The sequence below is a fragment of the Episyrphus balteatus genome, chromosome 1, assembly GCF_945859705.1.
Source record: "Episyrphus balteatus chromosome 1, idEpiBalt1.1, whole genome shotgun sequence".
In the NCBI taxonomy this organism is placed as follows: Eukaryota; Metazoa; Arthropoda; class Insecta; order Diptera; family Syrphidae; genus Episyrphus; species Episyrphus balteatus.
The window spans coordinates 73,433,761-73,446,268 of NC_079134.1; the positions used below are offsets into that span (position 1 = coordinate 73,433,761).

Here is a 12,508-nt window from a genome sequence, read left to right on the forward strand (position 1 = left end):
TCTTGTCTTATGACCTGGAAATGAACATTATTGGTCTGTCATCTTGCGAGAGAACTGCACCGATTGCGTACTCTGATGCATCGGTTGTGAGTTCGAAACTTTTTTTAAAGTCAGGGTAGGCGAGGATTACATCTTTAGAAGATGTTTGTTAAAAGCTTCTATTGCTTCGGTGGATAGTGAAATTAAAACTTTGCTCGATTTAAATTTTGAAATGTGGCCTTCTTTGCCGCGTAGCATTCTCGTTAGTAGTTTTGCTAATTTAGCATAATCATGAATGAACCGTCTGTAATATGCAGCCAATCCTAAGAATGATCGTAATTCTTTTAGGTTTTTTGGAATTGGGAAATTTGCTATTGCTTGAACTTTGGAAGGGTTTGTCGTAAGACCTTTTGACGGTACAATGAAGCCCAAAAATTCTACTTCTTTGAAGAAGTGGCATTTGTCTAGTTGTACCTTCATGTTTGCCTAGCATAGTGTGTGTAGTACTTTTTCTGTGTGACATGCATGGTCTTTTTCGTTTTGACTAAATATAATTATGTCATCGATGCACATAGGGGTATTTAGTCAATTAAGGCGGACAAAACACGAAATTTTAAACTGATCAAAATGTAAAAAATCAACATCCTACTAAAAGTAGATAACTTGCTTAGAATTTTCTTATAGTTTTAAAATTGATTTTCACTTCAGGTGACTAACAGCAGCGGTCTAGAGTTCAAGGTTTTCAGCCCAAAGATAAAATTATATTTTTTTTGTAATTTAGCGACTGTGCTTAAGTAAGTACTTTTTTTTAAGTGGATTTAGAAAAAAAGTTTTTATGGAATATTGATAAGGAGATACGAAACTGTCTACTAGATGTTGTATCTAAATGTTGTATTACTTTATAAATAAAAAAGTGATATGTTGAATCTTAATATAAATTAATCGTAAAAAAAGTAAATTTCTGTGTTGGTAAGGAGATAAGTTATACAATTTCACATTATTGTGTGATAAAATTTAATGTTTTCTAAAGGTTAAGCTCTTATCTAATTGAATCTGTTAGAAATAAGTGCAACTAACTAACACTAACTAACTAACAACTAACTTCGACACATTTGCCCTTCTTAAAAGTTTTAGGTTTTGAAAAATGGTTACCTTGTATTCAGCATCCATATTTTAAGTTTTTTTAAAGATTCAATTTGAATTACAGAACCTGAATCCTTATGATTTTTCCTAAATTTTAAGACCTTTATCTTGGCGATACCATTAATAGAACTCCATTTATAAGAGTTCTAACAAACCATTGGGATCCATTCTTGACACTTTTTTGTTTGATCAAATAGTGGTTTAGGAAGAAAAATGTTTTCATTGAAATCAACACTTAAAACACTTTATTCCAGTAATAAATACAAGCTTTTACCACAAATAATTATATACAGATATCTCATCTTCATAGAAAAAAGTGACATATGAAACTGAAAATCACCACTTTGAAGAGCTTTTAAAAAAGCTCTTTTCAATACAAAATTTGAAAAATTTTAAAATGCTTTTATTTATCTTTGGAATTTTGATTATTTATTCTCTGATTCTCTTTTACGTGGTCTTTGAGAGTGAGTATCATGTGTTTTCACGGCTCTGCCTCAGACAGAGCGAGAAGATCTTTTTGTATGGATAGAAAAGAAAAAAAAATCATGGGCATAACGGTCTTGACTCTTGAGTTGGAATCGTTATTTTTCTGTATCTCTGAAATTTGTTCTTGTATTCTTGTTGTGTTTTTGCATTGCAAAATCGCGCTTTAACTGTTTCTTTTTTAAGGCGGGATTTTTGGAAGAAAAATAGAGCTGTGTGTGTGCAGATGGATTGTGGACGTATTTAAAAATAAAAACCTGAGCAATAAATGCATTTTTTTCTCTAATATTTTTTTTATAAGCTAGGTTCAGGTCGAGATGAGGAATAAAAATATGAGGTGATCTGTGGTGTTGCAATATTGTTTGTCAATTAAAGAAATGGAAAGGCAAACAGAAAATCCTTGTATTTGAAGTATAAGAGCACAAAGTAAAATAGTACTCAGATACGATTACAACTCAAGACCGTTGTGCACATATGTGTTTTTTTTTTCTGTCCAAGTAGGCCTTGTAGCTCGAGTATCGAGTCGTCCTGGCGCACGTTTTTGTTTCTTTCTATCAAAAGAATATACGGTTGACGCTGGTCAGTCTGCCTCAATGAGAACGATTCATTAAAAAACAACACAAAAAAAAAGCGTGTGTGTACACATGTACACGCGATCTTTGTATATAAAATCTATAGTACTATCATGAAAAAAAACAGCGCCACCAAAAAAGTAAGCTAGCGAACGAACTAAAAACTATGTCAAATTTCAAACAGAAATGTATATCTCATCTCTTTACTCCCATTATTGAATTCGATCTAAGCGCCCTCGCGACCACTCAGGTAGCGAACAAACTAAAAAATTTCACTTCATGATAGTACTATAGATTTTATATACAAAGCACGCGATTGAAGTTATACTTCTGTCTCACAGAAATTCACTAAGGTTCAGACCATAATTGATTTACTGATTTACTTTGATATTTCTTGTTAAAAAGTAAATGTTTGGTCCCGACGCGTCGTAAAAGAAATATAACTTCAAAAAGGCAAAATCCACAAGATCATATCAAATATGGCAATGTTATACCACCCTTAGCTTAATGGTAGGAAATAAAATAAGGATGATGTAAAAAAATGTCTTATTAGTTTATTACATAATTTCTAAATTAATTATTAAACTATAAAAATTGAATAATAAATGTGATCGATAAGTGTGCCATGATTATGAAAGTGGACTAAGTCACTTTTTGCATTGTTTAAAGAAAAACTTACATAATAATTTTCTTATAACGATTTAATTATGTTTCTTTTATAAAATCACTAGAGGAGCAATAAAGAAGTTTATTTACTGCAATTTTGCTTTCAAATAAACTTTACCCCTTAAATAATAATTATTTTAAGGCTAGATTTGAGACCATTTTTGAAAGTGACTTAGTCCACTTTCATAATTAAGGGCACAAGTGTTGAAGTGAATAATATTATGTATTTAAAGCGTTAAAATGTTTTTTTTTTTTGTGTGTGAACATTGTTAAATGTTGTGTTCCATTGGCTATTTTGTTGTTTTTCATTATTTGTTTTCAGAAACATTCAGGCTTGCCATGTGAATAAGTGCTGATTAAATTGCGTTTGTGTGAATCTTGAAAAAAAATCGGGCTTTATACTTTATTTGTAAAATTTAAAAATTCGTAGGTATTCCATTTCAAGACAGACTTTGTATTTTTTGTTCAATATTCACACAACAACAATTAAACCAGCACTGATTCCCATGGCAAGCCTGAATGGTTCTGAAAACAAATAATGAAAAACAAAATAAAAAAGCCAATGGAAACAACATTTTACAATGTTGACACACACAAAAAAAACATTTTAACACTTTGAATAATATTTTTCACTAGCACAACACTTATCATTCAGTTTTATTATTTAATTGTTATTACCTAAAACTAACTTTCCACAAAACGAAAAACCACCGACATTTTTTTTTTTATTTTGTGCGATAAATAATGCCCTCTCCCTTCCAAAAAATTTAAACTTCTACAGGTACAGGCTAAATGAAAAAAAAAGAAGTGTGATGTGTGAATGACAAATTTGAGTGAAGTTGGTGGAGGTTGAATGATTGAATGATGGAATTTGAACGAATGGAACATGAAACAGGTTGAATTGAATCCCAAAATGCAAGGTGCAAACACAATGCCCTTGAGGCGATTACACTTTGCATTTTCTTTTTCGATACTTTTTTTACGTAGTTGAGCTTAGTTTAAACGTAGTTCAACAAATATATAAATCAGGTTTGAAATATATCAAAAAGTAGGAATATTATATATTCCTGTGTATGTGTATTTTGTCTTAAAAAAGTGTAGTTAATCGAAAGAAAACAACAACAAATACAATAAAAAATAAAGAAACTATTTTGGTATAATTGTGTTCAAAATTGTTGCAAATAAAAACAAAATAAAGAAATTGGCACTCGAATTTCGAAGGCTGGGTCGGCTTGTACATACAAATGCACAAGCACATACATAAATCTTGAAAAACTCACTTTTCTCACTTTTCTTCGGAGATTTCTGAGACGAACATTTTTTGGATTCATTTCTCAGTTTTCTTTCCCTTTCTTTGAATTGTTTCCTTATTGTTTTGACGTTTGTTTTTAGGTGGTGTGCAGTTATAAAAGTGTTAAAAACATGAAAAAATTGAAGAAAATGTTATTATTTGGCGCATGATTCACGAAATACTTTATTTTGAAATAATTTTTATCACAAATGAGTGTTTAAACAAACTTTGCATTTTTGAGAAGTTTGAGTTGAAGTGTTGGATTAGAAAAATATTGGATTCATTCTAGAAACTTGTCTCACAAAATTATTTTGTTTCAAAATGACATTTAGCCCTCAGAGATTTTTTCTTGGTGGGACGCGCCTATTCTATAAATATTTATACAATTTACAAACTTCCACCAACACCAAGCGTGAATTATATTTTTGTGTTTACATTCACTAACAATTTTTTTTCCATCATCAATAAATAGTCAAAAATATTGAGTTTCCCTAAACACACTAATAGCGTTGTATTTGCTTTCCTGATTTTCTTTCTTCATTTTCAGTTTTTGATTATTATTTTTATCAAAAAAAAAAAAATACGGTATCGGTACGGGTATTTATATGAAAAAAATTCCACATCTGAACGTTGATGTGTCACTTTGGAATTTTTTTCATACAATTACCCGTACCGCTACCGCTTGTACCCACCGGTCTCCGGTTTGGCGAAGCCTTTACACCCCGACTCCACAGGAGATATTTTTCTCTAACTCAATGTCTAACATCTACAACATAACAATTTTTTTTTTCTTGGCTGGGCAAATTTTGTTTGGACATTTCATTTCCATACTCGACTGCGTGGAGGGATGACATGAGAAATTTTTGCGGACGAAATGGAAGAAAGGCACCTTGTCAAATATGTTTGATGACTATGTAATGTTTGGGATTGGTGATTGATAGTATAAACTCATCAACATTAATGTTATTAATTCTTGTTTGTCAACCAATTTTGAAAATTTAAGCATTGACTAGAATTTAAAATAAAAAAAAAAATATATCTTGCTATTTAAATTGTGTTTTGTTTTTTATTTGTCTTTAAAATTGTATATGTAAGTAGTAAAAATAAATAAATAAGCTAAAAATATAGAAAGCTTATTAAATTCTTCAAACTAAACTTTTTTCATGAGATTTTTTTTTTAAATTAAGATTAAAAAAAACTGATATGGATGCTATAAGGAAGCTCAAGGCCATCCAGGAGTTAGAGGAGTTAGAGGAGTTAGAGGCAATGGAAGAAGAGCAAGAAAAAAGGAAGCATAGGTTCTGGGTGAATCCTTTCTTAATTTTAAGAGAGACCCATGACCTTGAGCAACATTTGCTCAAAGACATTTTGTGGGAGCAAGGTAATGATTACCAAAACTTCTGCAGAATGTCCATCGATAGGTTTACGGCTGTCCTTCTCTTGGTATTCTGAAAATTGTTTTTTTTTGTTTTTTATAATAGTAAATAAAACAACCGATTGCAGGTTGAGCCATCAATCAAGAGACAGGACACTCGGATGCGTTTCGCAATTACCCCTAGAGTGCGGCTTGCAGTAACACTGAGGTACATTGCCACTGGAGACTCTTATCGGTCAATGGAATTCCTATCCAGGATATCAAGAAAGACCATTGCAAAGTTTATACCAGATGTGCTTTTTGCAATATATGATGCTCTTCACTATAGTTATATGAAAGTATGCAATTTTGTCCAATTAAACGAAAAATGCGATTAAGAATAAATTTCCATTTTAGACTCCTACGACAGAAAGTGAATGGTTGACAATTTCGAACGAGTTCGAAAAATTTTGGGATTTCCCTCATACTCTGGGATCGATAGATGGAAAGCACATTCGTATAACCGCTCCATCACATTCAGGTTCAGATTTCTATAACTATAAGGGCTATTTTAGTATAGTTTTGCTCGCAGTTGTTGATGCACACAGCAAGTTTTTATATATAGACGTTGGGGGCAACGGCAGAGCTTCTGACGTTATAATATATAAAAACTGTAGTCTATATAAGGGGCTAACTGCAGGTCGCCTCAATATTCCCAAAGAAAAATGCTTGAAGGGTCAGAAGGTTGCCACTCCTTATTTTTTTATTGGGGATGACATTTTTGGACTGGATAAGCACCTAATGAAAGGTTTTGGCAGGAGTGCAAAACTAAACACTCAACAGGAAATTCTGAATTATAGGCTTAGTCGTTGCCGGTTGACCGTTGAGATGGCATTTGGACGGTTAGCATCACGGTTCAGGATCTTACATCGTCCTATTGATTTGGCCTTGGGGACAAGTGAAGCTTTGGTGAAAGCTTGTTGTGTGCTCCACAACTATCTGTCACCAACTTTAAATAAATCACCTGATGTGGAACAGGCAAGTTCCAATCCACTTCCGGAGACGATGTTGGACCTTGGAACCCAGGAAGTATCTGGCTACAAATATGCCTCAAAAATAAGGGAAAATTTAGCCCATTATTGTGTCACGGATGGTGATGTTGCATATCAATGGACAAAAATTTCAAAATAAAAATAAGAAACAGAAATGTGTATATGTTAAATGAGTTTTATATTATAGATAATAATAAATATTAATTAAACAGTAAAAGTTATTTTTATTTATCGAGGTTTATTAATATTCGGGATCAAATATTATGTCGCAGTCTTTCATTGCATTTCGAAGAAGATCATTTCCTGTAGTACTTGATAGATATGATGAGTGTGGAGTGAGAGGGTTAAATACTGTATTTCTAAGATCAGTTCCTTCTGTTGAACTTGATAAGGAGGATGAGTTCGAAGTGAGAGATTTTCTTTCAAATGAACGCACAACGTGCTGGGATAGTACTTGTTGGATGTCGGCCATAGCTGCTGCTGCCTCCACAGGTGTCAATTCTTCCAATTGGCCGGCGACGCTTTTCCCAAAGGAAGCGTATTTGTTTATTGGTTCTGCAAAAATTAATAAAAAATCAATTTTATTATTATTTAATTATTAATAATTATTATTATTTATAACTAATGTTGTTTTCTCAGTTTTTGTGGTACTAATTCCGAAGGTCAAAAAACTAGCACCTTTGTTTTTAATCGGAAATAACTTTTCTTAGAGCGTAATCGTATTGACTTTATTTTATGTCATTAGATTTGATAGTTTTTAAACAAAAAAAAAAAACTGATTCAAAAATATCTTGTCATTTTCAAAAAGGTATTGCACGTTATTGAAAGTGTAACCGTTCCCCGCTAAATGAGGGCGAATAGACCCCCCCTCCCATACGATTTTTTTTCTCGACCTAACCTACACGCTCTAGCTTTTTGGTACATTACTCCTGAATCACCCTGTATATTTGACCTTCACCCCCTCCCTCTTGGCCGCGAAAAAAAACAACCTTCCACCCAACTTTTTCTCATAGTCTTTTTTATCCTTGATTCCTATCTTTGCCAAGTTTCATGAGTGTAACAACTTTTTTCTTATTTGTTGGTTTTATGTAGGTACTATTTTACCTGTACTATCTATGTCAAAACAGAAAAAAAAAAGATTTCCAACATCAAAAAAGAAATTTTAGCATTTGAATCGATAGATTATCCAGCTATGGTAGTTATTTATCTATTTTCATGCTTTTCGTTTCGCTTCAGCAACGTATTAGGGGTAATTCCATGAAAAAGTGGACACGAATTTTGAACAAATTATGCAGTCTTTTTTACTTTTTTTATTAGCAAATTACTATTTACACACGGCAACTCTTTATGCAAGTTGCAAGAAAAGATTCTTTGTTGTATTCCCTTATGGATAGACATAAAATTCAGGAAGTTTAATAATCTTAATGCATTTTTATAGCATAAGCTTGCCAACAACAGAAGAATTTCACATGAAAATGGCGTAAAAACAAGCAAACTGAAAATATGATGAGTCTAATAGTGACGATGACAATATCCCCTCGTGAGTGCTAAAGACAATATCCCCTCGTGAGTGCTAAAGTTAACATTTAAGCAAGCTTCGTTACACACTATTCAATTAAAAAAAAACTTGAGTGAAAATGCATCTTTTCTTTACTTTTGGAACCACAAATCGCAGGTAACATGAGTAACGTGAGTTACCATGGAATTGCCCCTAGGCTTAAGCTTAAAACACACCAACTTGTAGTCGATTTTCTCGAAACATGGGCAACTTAATATAAACCATTATAGTTTTCAGGCAGCGAAATGTGCCCAAAGGAACGCAGTTGAGTCAGCGGGTTCAAAGACACAAATATTTTCTTTTACTCTTACCTTGACTTGCATCAGATTTGTGCAAAATCGCCGCTATTGCATCTTCATATCGTGAACTCCTGGATGCAGCAGTAGTTCTACGCCCCGATGACCTCCTCACTGACCCAACGGCCATTGGCATAGAGGATGCTGATTTTCTTTGGTTCGTTGGAGGTACATCGAGTTCCTCCAAAATATTTTCTTCTTGCTGTATTTCGGTTGCTTCCACAGCTCTCTCCAGAGTATCGTCCTGTAAAAAAAAGTAATTAATTGTTTAAGTTGTTTATTAAAATCAATGATTTACTAACCAGTGAAAAATTACTATTCGTCTTACGCAGCACAATTACCGAATCCAAGAAATTGAATTCGTTGAAATAGTACAGATGAGGAATGTAAATTTCATCCAACCCACTGCCAGAACGCATCGAGTCCTCGACTTTTTTCTTCTCCGCAACATATGCCGAACGAAGGTGTTTAATTTTTTTTTTAATTTCATTTAAATCTTTTTGGAAGACAGCAGACATTGCCTCCCATGCCTTCTTCTTTAAATCTGTCCTCTTATAAAGATGACTTTTATAGTTCCAAAGGCACTCTTTATCTTTGTACATTTGGATTAAGGTTTTTGTTTCCTCTTGGGAGATCCTCCATTCGTTCATTTTATTTCTGCTAAAAAGATAAAATGTAATTTTATTGAAAATTTCACCCTTTATATATTAAAAATATTTTACCTTTACTATGCGAAAGTCAATATAAATATTGAAAACTTAAAAAAAAACCGAATCCGCAACTTCAGCGGCAACCACACACGAGGGAAGATGAAAAATTATGAAAAAAAATGACATTTTCAGTCAAAAAAAAAAAAAAACACATCTGTCAAATTCCGATGTTAGACATTCGTGTTCAGACAAAATCGAAGACACGGTTGTCTAACATTGAATCATAACAAGAAATGGCGAGCCTCCACAAGACATTTGTTGTTAAGACACGTCAACATAACAAAAATTATCTCCTGTGGAGTCGGGGTGTAATGACAAAAGATCTATTAGAAGAGAAAGAAAGAATACCCTTCAAGCAAACAGGTCCGACCTCGGTCCGAATCCGCTCCGCCTGAGGCGGAGCTGAGTCCGACTTCGGATCAGAAACTGGTCCGAAGGCGGCTCAAATTAGTATGGAAATTATAATCACCGCGAAGTCGATTGCATATGTATTGGTGTGGTGAAAATCTCCATTCCGAGAAAACGGAGCCGAAGGCGGACCTGAGCCGGAGCAGCGAAAACCTACCAGAAAGAGGAATAAGAAAGGGATGACATTTCGCATTTGTGACCAAAAAAAGAACAAGATTTATTTTTTTTTTTCACTGAAACTGTTTTATTTTTTATTTTATTTTGGCAAACGAAATTTTCACAATAAATACAATATAAAATACAATACATTTTTTTTCATTTTATTTCATTTGATGCTGCTGCTGTTGTTGGTGTTTTTTTAGATACCCAATCGCATGTTTCACCTTCTAGATTTTTCTTCATCATTAGAGATTACATCTACAACACAAGAAGAAACAACATTTTAACCCAAACACTTTGAGCGATATATACAACATACCTTTTTTTGTTTCCATATTGTTTATAATTTGATATTGTTTATAATTATACTAATATTATAATAACAACGACACGAGACACGACGCGACGCGACTATACACTTCAACGAAACATAACAAAATGACGCTTTTGCTCTTGTTGGCTATGTCTGTTTCACTTTTTTTTCCATTTCTCACTTTCCACCACGATTCTCGTTCGACTTTGTGTTCATACACAAAAAGTTGCAAGTGTGTGAGTGCAACCCCGCTTTTCTCGGTCGGAGGTCGGACTGTCTTTTCTGGACTCCGTTTTCTTGCTTGAAGGGTAAGGAATATGTACTAGTATCTACATACATATTTGGGTTGGTTTTTTGTTTTTGTTTGTTTGTTTGTTTTTTTTGCAGTTTTGTTTTGTTTTTGTTTCCTTGGATGGCGCGATTGAGTAATTGTGTGTAGGTATGCAAAAGGATTGTGAATGCATTTTAAGAAAGTAGGTAGATACCTAGTACTACCTACCTGATCAATGAATGAAATTTTGTTCTTTCTATTTTTTCATAGGATAGGTTAGGGTTAGGAATATACAAATGAGATCTGTGCCTACGTTCTGTAACTCTCGCATCGAGAAATTTCTCACATGAAACACGCAAATCGGAACAAAAATAATGTGAATCGACACAAAAATCATTTTCTCATGTCGTTTTCTATTGACGAATCTCAGAATGAGATTTGTGAATTTGACAGCTGAAAGGGGGGGTGAAGAGGGGAAATAGTGGACAAATCTCAGATTTCATGATCTATTTGCGTCTTGAGATTCAAAAAAATGACAAAAAAATGAATCTGAGATTCAAGAATCTGATTCTGGATTTTTATCAAGATTCACGCATACAAACACACGCACTTTCACACACACTCCTCTGTTTGACATTTGTCTGAACATTTGTTGTTGTTTTATTTTTTTTATACGCACAGATTTCGCACACAATTACAAAACTAGATTTCATATTCTATTTGCAGTGGAAAATCTGAGAATTTTACACAAAAATCTCAAAAGTCAATAGAAAACGACATCACATTCGTTTGTTTCTATAAAAAAAATTTTCTCGCCTTGAAACATTTCTGAATGAAAATGCTTGACAGACTGGAAAAATGTGAATAAAACTGTGTCTGTAAGAAAATAATCGAGAAAATTTCTCGATTGAACTGCCAAAATTTCTCACAAGCAAAAAGGATGCGAGAAAGTAAGATATTTGAAAAAAAAAATTGATAATCTTGCATTAAATGTCAGGTGTTACTACTGAAAATGTGTTCACGTTAATTTATTTTTGTGTCCCTTAAATTTTCAAAATAAAAAAAAAGAATATTAAAGAAAAAAAATGAAAAATTTTCATGTCCTAACCGTGACTTGAACTCGGTACCCTCCACTCGCCGACCGAATGCTCTTAATTCGGACTACCGAGCCTTGGGATATTTAATGTAAAACTATGTCCATATGACCTTTTATGGCCAAAGCTAAAAATATTTTCCCTTTTTTTGACAGTTTCCAATATATTCCAATGGAATAAAAAACTTACAGGGTTGCTTCTCACATCGAGATACAGACACAGGTTATTTTTCCAAATAGAGAAACGTTTGGAATTTTTGTTTAAAAATTTTTCGATGCGAGAAGTTCTCGACTGAGTTATAGAACGTAGGCACTGGTTTTGGCATATTTTTTGGAAATCAAGGAAAAAAGAATGCATGCACAGTTTTATTTGTTTGCCCATTGATTTGGTTTGTGTTTTTTTTGTCTAGTTGAACTGGGGTATGAAATCATGAGTATCTAATTAGGTAGGTGAAACAGGTCGGACTGGGGCAAAAGGGCCCGGGTGGCAAAATGAAAAAGGGGCACCGCTGCATACAAAAAAAAATTACAATACTACAAACATTTCTCGACGAAGAAAGGAGATATTTAAGAGATTTAACGGATTTATAAAGACAAGATTTAGTTCTTTTAGAAGCCGTTACAAATTTATTTATAACAAATAAACAAATGCTAAGAAATAACCTCGAAAACTGATAAAAAGCGGCATTTTCGATATTCTAACGGAATTATCTCAAAAACGTGATGTGATAAAATTTTTTTGACTTCGGATTCGAGCTCAGCACAGAAAAAACCTATAGAAGAGTATATCTTGGTGTCTGTAACAAAAACCTTGTTGACCAGTGTTATCTATAAATCAAGAACAGCGGAAACGGAGAACATGCACATGGCTGGTTTGTCTTTGATCCATATTGCAGAACCAAATTAAATACCTTACTACCTACTAAATTGGAAAAAAAAGGAAATAAATTCCTCCTTTATTTAGTTCTTTTATTGTTCATGTCTTGAAGATAAACTAAAGGAATTACACATTCTAATTTTGTTGTTGTTTCGTTTGTGTAGAGTTAAGAAAATTACTAATTTAACAATAAAAATATTTAGTGGAGTAACTGAAGCTTAAAAATGTTGTAAAGGGCGGAAACAGATCCGATATTCATGATCTTTTCTTACAAACGTCGGTA

General features: G+C 33.2%; 2 protein-coding genes across 3 annotated transcripts; one reads left to right on the top strand and one right to left on the bottom strand.

Annotated features, from left to right (window-relative positions):
- The first annotated feature begins 1,547 nt into the window (after positions 1-1,547).
- On the top strand, positions 1,548-6,679 carry LOC129907396 (uncharacterized). Its single transcript, XM_055983575.1, has 3 exons — positions 1,548-5,577; positions 5,638-5,847; positions 5,906-6,679. The coding sequence occupies exons 1-3, from the start codon at positions 5,338-5,340 to the stop codon at positions 6,677-6,679; spliced, it is 1,224 nt and encodes a 407-aa protein (XP_055839550.1). The 5' UTR covers positions 1,548-5,337.
- A 23-nt stretch (positions 6,680-6,702) lies between these two features.
- Positions 6,703-9,203, bottom strand: LOC129907397 (uncharacterized). 2 transcript variants are annotated; one of them, XM_055983577.1, is made up of 4 exons: positions 9,117-9,203; positions 8,697-9,054; positions 8,410-8,638; positions 6,703-7,095 (listed from the first exon to the last, which is right to left on the bottom strand). In XM_055983577.1, the coding sequence occupies exons 2-4, from the start codon at positions 9,042-9,044 to the stop codon at positions 6,782-6,784; spliced, it is 891 nt and encodes a 296-aa protein (XP_055839552.1). In that variant the 5' UTR covers positions 9,045-9,054; positions 9,117-9,203; the 3' UTR covers positions 6,703-6,781. The 2 variants fall into 2 exon arrangements, with proteins under 2 accessions (XP_055839552.1, XP_055839553.1); XM_055983578.1 differs by having other exon boundaries at positions 8,697-9,051; positions 9,117-9,195.
- Between the last annotated feature and the right edge of the window lie 3,305 nt (positions 9,204-12,508).